This window comes from Gobio gobio (assembly GCF_949357685.1).
Source record: "Gobio gobio genome assembly, chromosome: 2".
NCBI lineage: Eukaryota > Metazoa > Chordata > Actinopteri > Cypriniformes > Gobionidae > Gobio > Gobio gobio.
Genome location: NC_137098.1, coordinates 57,402,874 through 57,422,259, shown reverse-complemented (window position 1 = coordinate 57,422,259; position 19,386 = coordinate 57,402,874). Strand labels below are relative to the sequence as shown.

The 19,386-nt window shown below is 41.5% G+C and overlaps 1 protein-coding gene across 1 annotated transcript in view; it reads right to left on the bottom strand.

Moving 5' to 3' along the window:
- The window catches only part of ntrk3b (neurotrophic tyrosine kinase, receptor, type 3b), a 190,113-nt gene that overhangs the window by 31,515 nt on the left and 139,212 nt on the right, over positions 1-19,386 (bottom strand). Inside the window, exon 11 of the mRNA XM_079802197.1 lies at positions 10,644-10,832. Coding sequence (XP_079658323.1) covers positions 10,644-10,832 — 189 coding nt within the window. The remainder of the gene's footprint in view (positions 1-10,643; positions 10,833-19,386) is intronic.

Here is a 19,386-nt window from a genome sequence, read left to right as displayed (position 1 = left end):
AAAAGAAGTGATTTCTACATTTACTTTGACTTGTATTTCATTGCAGACAATATGAACCAAAAATATTTCATGTTTTGTCTGGTCAACTTCATGTCATTTCTAAATATGCATCCTTTCCTGTCATTCAGACCTGCAACACATTTTTAAAAAAGTTGGGACAGTAAAGCATTTACCACTTTGTAATGTTGCCATTCCTTTTCACAACACTTAAAAGACGTTTAGGGACTGAAGACACCAAGTGATGAAGTGTTTCAGGTGTAACTTTGTCCCATTCTTCCTGCAAACAAGTCTTAAGGTGGGCAACAGTACGGGGTCTTCGTTGTCGCATTTTGCGCTTCAAAATTCGCCACACATTCTCTATTGGAGACAGGTCGGGACTGCAGGCAGGCCGGTCAAGTACCCGTACCCTCTTCCTCCGCAGCCAGGACTTTGTAATGTGTGCAGAATGTGGTTTTGCATTGTCTTGTTGAAATATGCATGGACGTCCCTGGAAAAGATGTCTTCTTGAAGGCAGCATATTATGCTCCAAAATCTCTATGTACTTTTCAGCATTAATGGTGCCTTCACAGAAGTGCAAGTTACCTTTGCCAAGGGCACTGACACAACCCCATACCATGACAGACCCTGGCTTTTGGACTTGTTGCTGGTAACAGTCTGGATGATCCTTTTCTTCTTTGGTCCGGAGCACACGGCGTCCATTCCTCCCAAAAAATACCTCAAATACTGATTCATCTGACCACAGTACACGTTTCCACTGTGTGATGGTCCATCCCAGATGCCTCTGAGCCCAGAGAAGTCGACGGCGCTTCTGGACACTGTTAACATAGGGCTTCCTTTTGGCACAGTACAGTTTTAACTGGCATTTGTGGATGTAACTACGTATTGTGGTACTTGACAAAGGTTTGCCAAAGTAGTCCTGAGCCCATGTGGTGATATCGCTTATAGATGAATGACGATTCTTGATGCAGTGCCGCCTGAGGGATCGGAGATCACGGTTGTTCAGCTTAGGCTTGCGCCCTTGTCCTTTACGCACTGAAATTCCAAATTCAATACGCGCTTGTGAATTGCGTTTTTTTGGTTTCGCATTTAATTAATTATTTTTCCACAAATTCAAAAAAAATAATTTGCCTCCATCCCAATATACTGAACAACGCGACATACATTCACATCACACGTTAGTGGTAGAGTTATACACACGGAACACTATAGTTATTCACAATCACGAAAGTTCATTATTTGCATGCGTTTTAAAGCCTTGCCGGTTTCATTCGCGTGCGCGGTTTTAACATGTGCTTTTCAGAGCGCGCGCACTAAACGCCTGTCAAACACGTGATTACTGGACTAAGTAGTCTTACTGCGCTAATACTGTCAAATACACACAAGGTTAACATAAACACAGTCGGTTATGTCTAAAGTGAAAGTAAAATTGCAATCGTGTCTGTATATCAGATGCACGGAGGTCTTAAATTGACAACAGTGCAGCCTATAGTGAACACGCTGTCCTTAAAGGGACAGTTCACCTATAAAATGATGTCATTATTTACTCACTCTAATATTGTTCCAAACCTGTATTCATTTCTCGATGACAGAATTTTCATTTTTGAGTGAAATATCCCTTTAATGTTAATACAACAACAAAAGACAAAGAGAAAATCACTCATTGCTCTTGACTGAAAAACTAATACAGTAGCTAAGAATCAGTGTATATTTTATAGTGAAGTCTATGTAGTGTTTTATTTTTACATTCATTCGTTCAATTTCATACTTAAATGCTGCTGTACAGCTCTGAGCTGCCAGTGTAAATCTTTATATATATTTATTTTATATTTTACAATACACTAGGAATGTGTACAAGGTTTTTTTTAAGTAAAGTTTTAAGTTTAAGTAAGGTTTTTCAATTATTTTAAGTAAAATAAAGAAAGAGTATTGCAATAAAAAAATAGTCTTTTTTCTCTTTAACCTCTTGCTGTTCCTGTCGCCTAAGAATAGAGTAACAAAAAATGTATGTGACAAGCCATCAGAACCGAACCGAACCGAACCGAAAATCGTGGATAAAAACCGAGGTATGTATTGAACCGTGGACTATTGTTGCATCCCTTATATATATATATATATATATATATATATATATATATATATATATATATATATATATATATATATATATATATATATATATATATATATATATATATATATATATATATATATATATATATATATATATATATATATATATATATATATATATATATATATATATATAAAAAATTAAAACACAAAAAAACGTTTCAGGATTTACGATATTGATGACTGTTAAAACGCGTCATCACAGTCTGTGAAAAGGATCTATTGGCCTCCATTCAATTCATGGATTGGAATTTGAATTGAATTGACTCTGCCCCACTGGAAGTTGAATTTGAATTGGAATGACAGGAAGTTGAATTAAATTCATGGCAATTCAAAGAAATTCCACTCAGTCACAACAACAGAAAGAATGTGTTGAATCTCACATACATTCAGTGTTAGGAAGGTTACTTTGGAAATGTAATTGCTTACTGTTATAAGTTACCCATTATAAATGTGGTTTGGATTACTGTATTTGGATTACTTTATCAATGCAAAGCAATTTCCTTTTAATTTGATTAGTAACTAATTGAATTACACATTTTACCTCATTAATACAACTAAATATAATTCCACTAATTTTGTAATTTAATAACATAATTTCATTACACGTAACTAGTCACTCCACAACCCGGCATACATTTTGTTCTATAATATAGATAATGATCAAATTCTTGAAAGAAATTACCCCCTCAATGTTGTCAATGTTGTTTAATTAGTTTTGTTCCAATGTTATTTTCATTTCAAAGTAATCAAATCACACAAAGTTGTTGTAAATGCAGTTATCATTCATTCCAATGTAAAACTCACTGAGCAACACTGTTGCATCTAATTCTCAAGAGCACCTCAAATGTTCCATCATGTTCCACAAAATTACAATTACAATAAATCAAACTTAATTATTTGTTCTGTGATGAGAGCTTTTAACATTTAACATTTAACATGCTGGGGGAAAACATTTCCTGCTAATGTAATCTGTACAAGTAGTTCAAACTAATATCATTTATGGAATATGTACTGCAATCATATCTGACATATACTGTAAAGCTTCATTATTAAACACTTCACTTAAAATATGTATATGAATTTCTTTTTGAATTTTTATTGAATTTCAATTCTGCTTCCTTTAATTCGAATTGAAATTCTAGATCATGTTTTTGACATGAATTCAAATTCAAGAATTGAATTGGAATTTAGGAGTCATTCTCAATTCAATTCTGAACTGTGCACAAGCCTGGTATCAGTTGCTTCTATCATTATTAAAGCTCAGAGACTCAAGCAGCAGGGAACCAGCAGGCTGAAGCAGAATCAGGTCAAGTCTGGAGCACTTTTCCGTCCCCAAAAACCTCATTTATATTCACTCGTTCTTTCATTAAGTGGTCCGCTGGGTTTGTCCCGTCCTCTAAGCGAACAATTACATGTGCACCTGCCGTAGGAGTTTGGGATGGGTTAACTTAACCTTCAGCTTTCTACCCAACCGGCAAGTCCCCCCCCCCCAAACCTATTTACCCCGATCCTGTTGTGGAAAGCCTCTGAATTAAAAAGGCAATATCCCAAGACTCACTGTCATTCATTTATTCCTCATCCTGACTGAACATGTATCAAACCCTGAGGGCTCAAATTAGGAAAGACACACAGGGAAGTTTGTTTTCAGGAGTAAAACTATGATTAGAAATAGTGCTGTTCATCAAGATTGGTCAATTAAAGGGGTCCTATTATGCCCCTTTTTACAATATGCAAAATAAGTCTCTGATGTCCCCAGAGTATGTATGTGAAGTTTCAGCTCAAAATGCATGTTCAAATTGTCACTTTTTGAGGTGAGCAAAAATTCAGCCTTTTATGTTCAAACCGGAGTCGGACAATGATGGAGAGACTCAGGAAGTGACAATATGTAGAATGGAACAGGACGTTTCTGAATGGTTAGTTGATGAATTTAATGTAGCTGATGTGGAGTTGACTATCTTCAAGTCATTGATTATTATGTTCTGTCACGATAATCTATATCTCGCTCATGTGTGAACTGTTGTAAGATGCCTACTGAGCCAGAGAATATATACTGCAAGAAGATAGAACACATATAGTTTAGTTTAATTATGGTTATAACTGTTGTCATCTTGCTTTTATGGCATGCTATTGCACTTGTGTTATGTACTGTATTGTAATTAATGTAAATGTGTTCCCAGGGCCAGGGTTTATGTAGATTTTAGGGTTTGTGCTGTCACCAACCTGGGAAGAAACTTGTTGTAGTCCCTACCAGCCGTTTGTTGTAGTCCGTAAAAAGTGATTTCTGTAAAAGGAAATATCTCCCTTTGCATTGAACTTTGAGCATCGTAAATTTGCAGATGTAGTTTATGCTCAAACAGCAACATTACGCACTAACTAAAGTTAAAAAAGTGAAATCATAATCAAGGACCCCTTCAACTCTTTCCCTACCATTGACAAAATTTTCAGTTGTTTATGATCAGAGCAGTTCCTAGGGCGGTGCAACTGGTGTGACTGGGGGGAATCTTCTGAAAGTGTACAGAATCTTTGAATCAAAACCAGGCGAAGAAGAAGCAAAAACTTTATTTTTTTATTTTTTAAGTTATCAACAAACGTTCCCGAATGAAATGTCGACCCTCGGCGAGTTATAGGACTGTGAAGCTTTGGAGGTGTTGATGGATGGGATCTACTACATCTATGTTTTGATCATCGTTCCGAATCCGATCCGGACGTAGTCTTTGACAAAAACACGATTTTTTTTCAGCTTTTTGTTCAAATCCGTTTTTTTTGTTGCTTTTTCTTATGAAACTTGCCCAAGTGTTGATAAAAAAAGAATGCATGAGTTAGAATATATATATATTTTAAAGCAGAGACTCTTTTGATTATATGTTCAGATATTTATAAAACAAAATATCCTATGGGTCATGAAAATTTTGTGCAAATGTTCATATATATGAGAGTATGTGCAAACAAACGCTATCATTCATGAATCAGAACTTCTTCTCTAGTTCATGCTGATCATTCATTTAAATTGCAAAACCAGCTGTAAAATATATATTTTTTTTCTAAAAGAATCACTGTAGTGTGCCATGAATACGTGATCGCCCATATTTACATATTCACAATTTGCCAAGTATCTGGAGGTTAACCAATCAGGACCATGGCCGTACACCATTTAGAAGTAAATTGAGAAATGTCTCCCTGAATTTGAATTGAGGAAAGACAAGATGCAGAACATTTTAATTTAAGAAAGCAAAATTGAAATAAACTGATATTCACAAATGCTATCAATGTGGTTTTCAACAAAAAAAGGAAATGCTCAAAAATACCTATTCACAAATACAGCTGATCAGTTGTTATCAAGCACCTGGTTTGTGTCCACCTTCATTGAACTTCAAATGAGGTTGGATGAGAAGAAGCCCAATTATGAGCAGTAACAATAGATCGGTTGAATCAGAATCTTTGTGAAGCTGTGCACATTCAGAGCTCCATTAAACCTGGCCTGCATTCATTTGCAATGCCCTTTTTCTGAGCGGATGCCTTTGTCCTCTCACTCTTTAGCCTGATAAATTCAGCTTGTCATCAAATGTTACCTTGAAACAATGCAATCGAAGTAATTGTGTCCAGAACAATGAAGGTGTACACAGGAGACATCGGCATAGACATATCTTCTCCAGATGTCCCGAGCAGTTCAATGTGAACGGGACACAAAACACGGTCACTGCAGGATACAAATATCAGCAGCCATTGCCGCTAATCTGATGAAGCGGGAGAAATGGACTGATATTGCAGGAGTACGATAAAACAATTGCTCTTCTCAACTGTGTCTTTGAGACAGGTTATTTAAAATGGAAGGTCATTCTGTTCACTCTTGCATATATAATTGCAGTTTTGCTCTTGCTACAAATTCATATGTGACCGCTTTAACTTCCAACATATTAAGTTACAGCTATGTAGGCTAATGTGTTTATCATTTGCGATCTTTTGTTTTATTTGAGGGACATAATGTGACAAACTGATAAATGTGCCAAATATATCTGCAATGCACAGTCAGAATCTTGTATTTATAGCCTGTTATCACAGGAGCTCATTGTAAATGCTAGTGCACTCACATCCTCTAGGAATAGTGTTACCTGAATAATTATCTTCAGTCTATTGCATGCGATCCAGCTGCTGTATTTCCCATGACTTAAGCCAGAAATCCCAGCAGCAAATATTTCATTATTAAAGGGGTCATGGCATGAGAAATCAAATTTGCCTTTATCTTTCGACATTAAAAGGTCTTTGTCATTAAAACATTCTGTAATTTCATAGCTTAAAACGTCATTAAAAGCGAAGCATTTATTTAATCAAGCTCCAAAGACAGCTTGTTTTTGATATTGCTGGATCTAGATCATTTGGATATGATCGCACCATAGGCCCCGCCCACTGGCATTCAGTCACTTAAAGGTGCATTGTGTAATATTTAGGAGGATCTATTGACAGAAATGCAATATAATATACATAACTATGTTATCAGTGATGTATAAAGACCTTAAATAATGAACCGTTATGTTTTTATTACCTTTAGAATGAGCCATTTCTATCTTCATACACCGCTGGTCCCCTTACAGTGAAGTCACCATTTTGCGCCGCCATGTTTCTACAGTAGCCCTAAACGGACAAACTGTTCTACAGAGGGCTAGCTACTATCTGCTGTCTCAGATGACGACATCTTTGTCCTGTGTCGGCCACCGTAGCTTCTCTATCTGCTTTGAAAGGGAGGGGTGAGCGGTGGGTTCAAATAGCAAACTTTACACAGTGCACCTTTAATGGCTGATATTGCCTACACTGGATTTGAGTGTTGCATCAAAAGCAAACCGAACCCGTTATAATCTCTGTCTACACTGGATACAGTATACAGATGCACGTTCAGACATACTTCACACTTGAGTCTGTCGACAACAGGACAAATAGAAGAGTGAAAGAACATTCGCTTTGACACATCCAGATTACACAGCTTGTTTGCGTCTCTGTACAGACTTCAGAAGGATCCCAGCGTCAGAAACAAGTGGAAGGTTTATTTTAATGGCGTCCCGGATCGCGTCGGATGATTATATGTTTGTTCGGAGCATTTCGGTGTAATTGTGGCACAGTGTAATGTAGAGTTTGCAAATAAACTTTTTGTTGAAAGCTGAAGCAGCAAACTGTATTGGATCTGACAACAGCTGCATCACAAACCGTAAGTAAATTATTTTATAGTGCTTTTTCTGTAAATGACAGTGTTATATGGAAAATGTTTTCAAAACACTTACATGCAATAGCGAGTGGGCGTTGACACCATTTCATATGCAATGACGGTAGCCAATCATAACAATAGCCACTCCTTAAAACTGGATAATTTCAGACAGTGGGTCAGAATGAGGGTTGAAATAGTTGTAGTGCAAAAAACTTTACTAACAATATAATTTAAAGTCCCAGTGAACCGGAAGTTGCAACCGACTTTATTTCAGTGATTTGACGTATTTCCGAGAGAAACGGAATACTAAATGAGCAGAACAGAGGGTGTGGTTTGTTTTTTCCTCCCTGTGACCTGATTGGATATAGAAACGTAGGCGTTTCATTCAGAAAACGCACCTCCTCGCCATCTCTGTTTATTAGCTCGTGGGCAGCAGACTGTCAGTTGGATGGGCGTGTTTAATGATGGCATGTCGGTGTCGAAGCCCAAGCCGTCAAACAGACGTCATCAAAAAAGGCCTACCAATGTAGAGGGGAGGAGCATTTTCAGATTTTGATTAAAGATTACGAAGCCAAATAATTTTTTGATGTGGATTGACTTGCACAGATGGATTGTTCACCACAAAACTAGCGCTAACTAACTTTGCGCTAACAAAGTAAATATGATCAATTTTGATTTCACGAGGACTTTAACTTCCTAACTGAACATTAAAATAATAAAACAATGCATGTCATGACCCCTTTAATAATATTGTAAATTAAAGGACCATATCACATTAAACATAATTTTCCTAGCTCTTTTGAAATAAATGTTTTATGTTAACATAATCCTATCTTGATCTTTATGGAAAAACACAAAGTGAACAAATTGGATCTTGGATATAGGTCAAGCAAAACTCTGTGCTAACCACCAACTGAGATGCTGTGTAGCTCAGGAACGAAGTCACGTTGGGTTGAAAAGGGAAGTAAGTAAATGCAGCAGAACTCAATTGTAATTGCAAAATAGTTTTTGTGAGTCAGTCATCTTATGGATTCCTGAAAAGTCAGCATGTCATGGCTCAAGGGACTTGCTTACTCGTGCAACAGCTTCCTTTTAAATAATCCTACTGCAGAAGTCTACAAGTAAAACCATAATCATGCAAGTACAAATTTGAAATGTCAAAATTATTGTATGAATGAAACTCTAAGGGGGAATTTCGCAAAATCATATCTGTCACATTTCACACAAAAAGTATATAGCATAAAGAATTAAGCCTATTTATTTTGTATGTCCCATTATTCGATTCTCATTACTGTATAACAGTAAAACAACACAATACAAATATATGAATTAAAACATGCAGTATAAAATATTACTGTGAGTAAATAAAAATAGAATTATTTTAGATATTATAATGACATTGATAAATATCTCAACGGAAAAAGTCTTAACACTTCTAAAATAGTAGTATTGTATTTCTCATGGCATCTGGATTCTTGCATTATTGCATATTCTGTATGGATTTGGAGTGTGATTAATCATGTCTACAAATGTAAACTCTGTATATTAACTGGGTGAAACTGGTCTGATACGCATGGCTGTACTATTTCATGTTCTCTCTATAAAAAAATCATGAGCTGAACCTTGGACCATTTTTATAAGGTGTATCTTTATATAAATGATTCAGCTTACTACAGCTAACACATAAAGTGCCTTCTAGTTGCTCAGAGCCTGAGAAGTAAAAATATACCCTCTCTTAAGCAGCTAACTGTCATTTAAATATCACGCACTCATCAGATATGGGCACGGCCATGATGGTTATGTATCTACAGCCATAAAGATTTTATGCCATCCATTATGCATAAAGAGTTAATTTATTCATGAGGGCAAAATGTGATTGTCCTCTGCCTTTTGGATTCCTTTTCATAGCCGTCAGTGCACCCTGTGAATAGACCACTGTTTTGTGCCTGGAATATAAATAGACTGTGTGTGTTGATGTGTGCAAGTCTGTGTCCCCATATATACGATACTTCGTGCCATAAATCAGTCAGCCCCCCTTTTAACCTCTAAATTTGGCTAACAAAAACACTTATGTAAAGTGACAAGTATATTTGTTCCAATTAATTACATTAAAGGTCTAAACTAAGACACCATTTGCTCAAGAAAAGTAATTGTCAATGCGGAAGTCTTCGGTCACAACGGGCCCCAAAAATAGCAAATAAATATATAAATGATCTCATAAATCTTAGCAGGAGCGCTGCGTGTTCATTCATGGCCATTTATTCAAACAATGGATTTAGCATTTGTTTTCATGCACTCTGAAATAAGTGCAAGCTCATGGTATCCAAAAGTCTTCTATTTTTAACACTATTGTGCTTATTCAAACATCTTCATAGTGACCCATATACTGCATTATATTATGAGGATAAACTGCAGGCTAGTTAAAAGGTCAAGAGTAGCAGTTCTTTCATAAACACAGGAATTATTCAAAATATTCATTTTGAACTGCATGTGGCCATGAGACAGTATTTAACTTTTTTATCATGTAAAATTAATTTAATTAGTTTCATACACATTTTCCGTTACGTATTTCTGAGAAAAACAGTATAAATAAAAAAAACAAAAAAGGGCAAGACTTTATTTTATCCTTCATGAATTCGATTTTGAAAAGTGGACATTCCAAACCGAAGCTGAAATAACTGTGTAGATGAATCATATACTGTAAGATCGGGAACAGTATTCACACACTACCGTTCAAAGTTTTGGGGTCAGTTTTGTGGCTGTATTTCTTTGATCCAAAATATAATCCTTCAGAAATCATTCTAATATGCTGATTTGCTAAATTTCTTATTATCATCAATGTTGAAACAGTTGCTGCATAATATTTTTAAGAGAAGCCGTGATATAGTTTGTTTTCAGGATTCTTTGATCAATAGAAAGCGCAAGCTTTGGTGATTAAATTTTAATATATGGATGTTTTTCTTAGTAAAACTCATCGCTTTGCTTCCACTTATTAACCAACTGGAATCATATGGATTACTTTTATGATGGATGGAAAACTCAAGTTTAGAAAGCTAGGAAGAGCCAGGATATTATTTAATATAACTCTGATTGTGTTCGGCTGAAAGAAAAATGTCAAATACACCTAGGATGGCTTGAGAGTGAGTGAATTATGAGATAATTTTTGGGTGAACTATTCATTTAATTTCTGACTCCAAACGTTTTAATGGTTGTATGACTAGGGTCAAATTTGATTTCACATTGACTTTGAATTATATTTTTAGATCCAACCACATTGAAATGAATCATATCATCAAGTAGTGAGACGTGTACTCACAGGTGGTTGGCTTGTTGCAATTGTGTCCATGTCGAAAGTACTGTGGGTTCTCGATGACAGGAATACGACTCATACCAATTACGACGGCGTCAGGTCCCGCATCGAGAGAGCAGGGTGTGACGATACCGTGGTTGACATGATGAAGAGGGCTTGCAGAGTCTTCCTCCCCGCTGATGACTGCCACTGGACCTGTAGAACAAGCACACAGTAATGATAAATGTACAAGCAGTGTGAATGTTATAGAGAAGCAGTGGGGGGGAAACGAAGATATGCTACCTCAACATGGCTTTGATCCAAATCAGTCTTTGTAGAGAACCAAAAAAAAAACTGTATACTCTAATCATCAGCTAAACAGGATGACTAAACAACCATCGGCTCATCTCATAACATAAAATAAAGCCTTTGGAGTGACTTCACAAGACTACAAAGACATCTAAACACTTTCATCAAGTTTACATTTTTATTCATTGTGAAATTGGCAGTGGTTTAAAATCATCTGTAATTTGCCACCTCGGAGAGAAAACCATTGAGCTGAATTGAAGAATTAGGAAACTGCCGGTAAACATACAATTTTCAGGAAGCCCACCTCAAAACACTACTTCTCGAAACACTCAGGCAGGGGACCATTTTGAACATGGGCAACCAAGCAAATCATCAATACAGAGTGACTAAAGTACTGCACATTGGTCTCAAATGTTTAAACATTTGTTCAAACACAAAGACAAATATCTGTAAACCCACCCAATGAGCATTATTTCACTGAATTCATTCCAAGTTGAGCACTTGTCAGTTAATACTTGATGTGAAATTCTGTTCTCCTAATTAATCCTAGTTGTTGGAATACTTAAAATCTAATGAACACACACACACACACACACACACACACACACACACACACACACACACACACACACACACACACACACACACACACACACACACACACACACACACACACACACACACAAAAGAATATTGGATAAAATAGTAAATTTTTTATAAGATTGAAATTTATCTCCACTAGTCATCTTGGGCTAGTTTTCTTAGCTAGTCAGAATGCATTCTGACTGAAGCGGCCTTTGTTTACATTAGTTCAAAGTTACTGTTCAATGTAAAAGAATGTAATTCATTTTACAGTCACATTTTCTAAGCCTACATTTTTGTCCTCTGTTTTACTCCAAAAATCTTATCATGGCAGTAATTTCTTAATTTTGTGTCAGGAGTTATGTCAATACCTTTAATATGAGACTCGGCCACATCCATTGAGAAAAAAACTCCTGTACAGTCATCATGTTTAGCTTTACTAAACAACGTCCCTCAGGGCTTTTAGTTTCAAAGCGTGCACATCTGGAGAAATATTGATGGATTCTCATATATTTACTTCAAATTTCTATTTAATATTTGTTCAATTTTGTATCCAAAATCTGGCGAAGTTGACACATTCATGTAATGTCCATTTCATTCATACTGGAAGTCCCCAGGCAGAAAGTCCACAAGTGAGATTAATAAAGTCATGAATCTTATGACGTTCCAAGAAATTCCTTTTACGGACAAAGGCATCCAGAGATCGCTGCAGAGTAAAATCAAGCAGTGTGTCCGAAATCGTGTCCTGTCTGAGGTACTACATTTAAATTTGACGTTAAAAAGTACGCTCTATATAGTATGAATGAGGGTAGTTTGAATGAAATTTGGACGCACTACATCCGCCATGTTGTTACTGTCACGTGACCTACCAGGATCAGTTGCGTTGCTTCACTTGCATTCATAAATCCTCTCCCGTGGCCTCACAGGATAGTAAAGCCTCCATCGAATGTGCACTTCAGAATCTCGGCAAAAGTAGTAGGTCATCCAGGGGCTTTTCGTCTACTATTTTTCGAATGATATGCATTCAGACATATCACTTTTTGGTGCACTATTTTTCGTGTACTATACAGTAGTGAAGTATATGATTCCCTTTCGAAAGGGAACTCGCGCTGCGTCAGCTTGACGCTACGGGGAACGCCTTCAGCGTGACAGGTGTCTGAATCACAATCGAATCACGTCAATCCTATTGACTGGCGACAGCCCATGACATCATCAAAGTGCGACCAGGAAGTATATAAGGGCGCCTTACTAACATGACACCGCTTCTTCGTCTTCAGGGACTGTTTGTCTGCTTCGAGAGAGAATCACGAAAGCTACAATGAAACACACAGGGAAGTCCAAGCATAACTTCCGGAAGTGCGCGGATCCGTGTCCCAGGTTCCTTACACCTGAGGACACACATACCCTTTGTGTGTTTTGTCTGGGGGAAGAGCACGCACGGGAGGTTCTCGAGGGAGCCTCCTGTGCCAACTGCGAGCGTCTTCCCATCCGGACGCTCCGCTCTCGTCTGGCCCTCTTCTCGAGGGAAGTGGGTCCAGCTTCTGGGGACGGTTCCGCCGGTGCTGAGGCCGAGCGCCGGCTGCAATCATGGGGTTCCCAGATGGATCTGGCTCATCGTCTAGAGAGAGGCGTGGTTCTCTCTGACGATCGGTCAGATCGCGAGGGGCAGCTGCCGGGGGAGGAGTCAGACCTTTCCTCCCTTTCGTCAGCTGGTGCTCTTCCGGATGAGCAAGGGGTAGCTGAGCAGGGTGGTGACGAAGTATCAGCAGAGGCTGAACCCTCTCAGCCGCCCTGCCCCGTGTATGACGAGCTGCTGGAAGTGATGGAGCGTGCCACTGCTAGACTGCAGCTACAGTGGCGGCGCGCGAGGAGAGAGCCCGCGCGTTCGAGCCGCCTCGATGATCGGTTTCTCTCCGACGTCAATCCAGCAGCTCCCGGGAGCCTTCCATTCCTCCCCGATCTTCATGATCAGATCTCGGGGGCATGGAAGAAGCCGTACTCGGCCCGGATCTTTCGTTATCAGCGAGGGAATTTCGCTGATGTCGAGGGATCCGCCGAGTCCGGTTATGTGTCGATGCCACCAATCGACGAGACGTTCGCAAACTATCTCGCGTCTGGGAGGCCATCGACACTGAGAACTCCCGCCCTGCCCTCTAAGGCGCTGAAGACCACCTCACGCCTTAACGGCAGGGCATACACGTCGGCAGGTCAGGCTGCGTCGGCGTTGCACACTATGGCGGTGTTGCAAGCTTACCAGGCTGATCTGCTGAGGGATCTCGATCAGGGGGAGGGCCTACCCCCTGATGTGATGGCCGAGCTGCGTCGCACCACAGATTTTGCTCTCCGGGCTACCAAACAAACAGCGGTCGCCATCGGTCGTTCGATGGCGGCCATGGTAGCCACGGAGAGACATCTGTGGCTGAACCTGGCGGACATCGGGGGGAAAGAAAAGACCTTTCTCCTCGATGCCCCGGTCTCGCCCTCTGAACTCTTCGGCACCTCCGTCGAGGCGGTGGTGGGAAGGTTTAGAGAGGCGAGGGCGCGCTCGGCGGCATTTAGATCATGCATCCCGCGGAGATCCGGGGCGGCACCCAGACAGGCGGGAAGCTCCGGTCCGTCACGGTCTGAGGACTGGCGGCAGGACCAGCGAGCCAGCGTCGCTTCTCGCGCGCCCCCTCCTGGTTGGAGCAGGGCGTGGAAAAAGCGTGACTCCCGCACTCAGAAGAGGAAGGACGTCGGACAAGTGACCCGGAACCAGCGCCGTGGAGGGCCACGTTGGGATCAGTCTCCGCCTCCGAGGAGGCGCTAGACTAACGCAGGCCCTTCCTCCTTCTAATAATTCCCTTTTCCCCTACGCCTCTTACATCAGGCGGTGGGCCCGTGATGAGCGGGAAAAGGAAGTACCCCAATCTCTGACGGCCCGCCAGGCCTAGTGTGTGAGAGCGCCCTCGAGCGGGTCGGTGGTAATGCTGCACCTAAGCACACACATTATGAATAAAGATTGTGGTTGAATATCAATGGCGCGCTGCAGGCGAGCGGGTAAGTCCCCTGTGGGGAAAATATTAATACATTTTCTGTTCCATGCTCCCTGCTGAGGATTTCGGGATCACTTTGGAGTAGTTGGATATTTCTGTAGGGTCTATAGTTCCCCTGTTTGGACGGCCAGAACGAATGCATTTTACAAGCCAGTTGCTTTAAAAGTATATTCAGCAGGTTTTTGCAAGCGCTGTTGATTATGTTTTTTATCTTAAAAAAAAAACGGGAATATCACCGGCTCATTCCTGCGGGTGTGTAGCGCTTTTCTCTAAATGTAGGAAGGCTGCGTGTAAGAATTCCCAGCTTCAAGCTTGTAACTGGTAGCCACCTCAGGGTAGAGCGGCCTGCGTCCTCTCTCAGTGTAAGACTGGCTAGAGAATTGGGATCAGACTGTTACAACTACAGCTAGATCTAGAGCCCATTAAAACAAAACAGGTTTAGATCTATTTTGGCCTACGCTTCTAGGGTTAAAAAAAAAAAAAATTCCCTAATGTAGCCGTCTCTTACGTAGAGTCGTCCGGCCAAGGCCCGCCCCCTTTTCTGTGTTCGGGGTTTTTTACTAGCAATACAGATGGTGTTGTGCAGGATGTGATAGCGACCTAGCCAGTGGTCGCTTGGAGGGGTAGGCCATCCTTTTTGTTTGATGTAAGGATGTTGTATATGTTGTTCAACTTTGCCCTCCAGAGCTAGTTGTTTAAAGCCGCCAGTTCTTTGGAATTATACCTGGCATGTGGCAGTACTCCTCTGTTAAAACAGGATAGATTAGAGTATTTCGCTTACCTAGCTCTGTATCATTCTGCCTCACCCATGGCTTGGGTTGAGCAGCACTTCTTAACCTTTGTAAAAAAATGGTCTGGTAGTGAGCTCCCTTGTAGCCAGAGCATTGCCATGGCTGACGCCCTTGCATTTAAACGATAGGCCGCTTCAAAAGCTAGGTCCTTCATTGGGCGGGTGGCGTACGTGGTACTCCCCCCGTTTAGGGGGTCCAGGGCGTTGTTTTGCCGAGTATCCTGTCATGAGTAATGTAATTAGGTTCCAGAGCTTGTAGGCGCTGCTGGTAAGACTGCAACTGTCATACAGTAGGCCCGAAAAGTGGGCCGCTGGGATGGATTAGCCCCAGGTTGGGACCTTGGGGAAACCAGTTGGCTGTGAGCAGCCAACTTGGGCAGTCTGGGCAGTAGACTCCGGGTCAGGTGGTAGGCCTCAGTAGGCCTCCTTGCGAGTGAGTCCCGACGTTGGGGAGGTTAGCGATTAATAGCTGCAACCTAGATAGGTAGTCAGCCTTGGAAAGTAGGCCTTTTGCAAAGTCGGCCCCTTTTGATTGCTATGTGTTTACTCCCCAACGATGTCGGCCTCAAGTAGCAGAATTATCAACTAATAACTTCTCTTTGTTGTCTTGTCAGCCAGCAGAGGAGCCGCTGTCAGCCGGGAGATATAGCAGCCAGTCTCGTGCCTGCCACAACAGGAAGCCGCCTCCGCGGATCTGCTGTAAGGCTCCATGGACGCTAGTCGACCATGATAAGTCAGTGCGAATGCCTGACTGTCCCTAGGGGTGAGCCCCAGGACCAGGATGCCTCTGGCAAAAAATGGACTAACATGGACTGCTGGCAGATGGTAGGCCTTACTCTGCCTCCCGGTGAGCTCGCTACCAGGCGATAGGCCGCACTGGGCCTCCCTGAGGGGGAATTCCCGAGTCAGAATGCTCGGGCGGCTAGCATAGCCTGCTATTAGGTAGCGGGCCTCTCCAGGCCTCCCTGAGGGGATGAGCTCCTGTTTCCAGCTGCATCGACAGTGGGCTTCGACTGCTATTATGGGGATGGGCCTTATCTGGCCTCCCTTTGGCCGAGTTCCCGAGTCGGTTCCTCGAGCATTTGGCATGTACTGCTATCATGCAATAGGCCTCACTAGGCCTCCCTGAGGGGTTGGGTTCTCAGTTCAAGAACTGTTTACTGGCATATGCTGACAGCTAGTGGTATCTGCCCCTTATTTGGCAGCATCTGAGGATGGTCTTACCCTGGCGCAACTGAGGTCGCTTCTGCTACTTGGTTCCCATGGGAGGGAATCTAGCCTACAACCTGGCTTACCTACCGGGCAGCCCCTTCCTAAGCTCCCCTCTCTCCGAGGGTCGTCTGTGAGCCCGAAGCTGCCTGGGCCTGATCAGATGGTCGTAGGCCCCTCGCGAGGCCTCCCAAGTTGGATCAGCTTTTAGGCCAGTCTGGCCTCCTGAGTGTTTCTACTTGATAATAGCTCAGTAGATCCTAGGATCGAGCAGATTGACTCCCCTCGCTGGCAAGGGTAGAAAGCGCTATGCTGAGTACTGCTCACCAGGATGCCCGTCTCTGAGATCCGGCTCGAGGAGGACACTGCCATTCTGCAGTCCCTTGGACTGGATGCCTCTTCAGGAGGCGAGTATCCAGAGGCTCTGTTCTCGAACAGACAAGGATGGCCCGGCCGAAGTGCCCCTTGAAAAAGGCACCAAGCTAGGCCGCCTTGGCGGCGTTAGTGGCTGGCTGGGGCGCCCTAGGGCCCCCTAGCCACATTCCCTTAAAGGAGCCCCCTTCCTTTGAATGGGTTGGATCCAGGCCTTTGAGCGGCCTGAATAGGACCTCGTGCAGCCGCACTAAGGTTCCTGACGAGGCTTATAGCTCGGGCTATGACCGTAGGGAATGCTGTCACTGACAGCCTTGTGTGACCAGAGGGGGAGTGGTTCAGGCATTTCATTTGAATTTGCTTGTCCTGACAGTTGTCACTGCCAGTGGGCATGCACTCCCCTCGGCATGGCGGCGTTGGTATTTCGTTCCCCGTAGCGTCAAGCTGACGCAGCGCGAGTTCCCTTTCGAAAGGGAACGTCTCCGGTTACGTATGTAACCTAGGTTCCCTGAGAACAGGGAACGAGACGCTGCGTCGCTTTGCCATGCCTCAGGGCCTGCCCGCCGAACAGTCCCTTCAGACGAAGAGGCGGTGTCATGTTGGTAAGGTGCCCTTATATACTTCCTGGTCGCACTTTGTTGATGTCATGGGCTGTCGCCGGTCAATAGGATTGACGTGATTCGATTGTGATTCAGACAGCTGTCACGCTGAAGGCGTTCCCCGTAGCGTCAAGCTGACGCAGCGTCTCGTTCCCTGTTCTCAGGGAACCTAGGTTACATACGTAACCGGAGACGTTTTGAATAGAGCGAAAGAATTATACAAAGACGGTGCACTCGTATTACTATGAATGGGAGAAAGTGCAACTTGCAAAATGGCGGAATAAGTCCTGCCTTCTAAGTAAAAGACGTAATCGGCAATTGGTGAAATCATTGTGTCACTGCATCTGCTATTAGAAGCTCCGCCTGCTATAAGAAAACAGTCTTTGTTCTGACTGTATATACGTTTTTTTGTCATGATTTGAGTGTTTAGAATCAGAATTTATGAGACCGTTGTTGTCAGATTTCATTGGCGATTTCAAATATGAAATTTAATTGTAAGCTTGGTGAACAACTTTGGAGAATTTGATGTTTCCCCATTCAAAGAGATAGGAGCTGCACTTGCATGAATAAAATAGCTGTCCGAGGGGCATTTCAAAGATGGCTGGTTAACAGGTTAAAATTATTTCTATGTAGGCAACACACTAGGTTTTGGAACCGAGCTTGTCACATCTTGTGAATTTCAACAGGTTAATATCTAAAATAATAGTTTTTTGGCAAATCAATAAATCTCACCAACTCTTGTGTCAGTAGCACTTGAAGAGACCTGAAAATGTGTGTTTTTTTTTCTCACCTTGGGTGTCTTGGGGTTATGGAGCATTGCCCAGACTTGCTAGGTGTAACCCCCACAAATACAACCCTAGGTGCAAGGTGTGTGAAGGCTTGCCATAACAGCAGACTGAAAGTGACATGCTTGTTTATTTGTATTACGCCTTTGCTTGTTTACGCCTTAGTACTTACTTATTTTTAAAGACAACTTCCCTAATTGTATGTTTGACCACTATAGTTTCTTATTTGCAATCTGGATAAGAATCTTAACTAAATGTCTTAAATATAAATGTACATTAATGTCGGATTGATTAAGTTTTTCTCTGAACTTACAAAGTCTCTGCTCATTGTGTACACATCGTGACAGAACACGCAGGTTAAAGTAAACACACCCCGTGAACAGAACCACACATCTTTTGTGTTTGACATTTAGGGTCCTAGTGAGAAATTGCTGCTTCTTGGCTCAAAGTAAATCTGAGAGTTCGATTTTAAACATTTCACTGTAACTCTTGGTGTTCCCAGTCAAATCTCACTCTGAGGGATACAGAACACCGTTATTGATGGTCCTTCACGCAGTAGGCTATAGAAAATGTATGACTCCTCCATTGGGCCGATCATTTATTTGGTTTACGACTCTTTGCGAGACAAACAGGAGCATATTTTATTCAACAAGAATGCTTAACTTACCTCATCATATAAGCTTATTTTGCCTTTAGACACTGATGTTAAAGGAACACTCCACTTTTTTTGAAAATAGGCTCATTTTACAAGTCCCCTAGAGTTAAATAGTTGAGTTTTACCGTTTTTGAATCCTTTCAGCCGATCTTTGTATCTGGCGGTAGCACTTTTAGCATAGCTTAGCATACATCATTGATTCTAATCAGTCCATTAGCATCTCATTCAAAAAATGACCAAAGACACTTTCAATGTTTTTTCTATTTAAAACTTGACTCTTCTACAGTTACATCGTGTCCTAAGACCAACTGAAAATTAAAAGTTGCGATTTTCTACACCTATATGGCTAGGAACTACTTTCTCATTCCTGCGTAATAGTTGCGGATCTTCGCGGCCTCACCATGGCTGAGAATGTTGCACTCCTGTTTGTCATT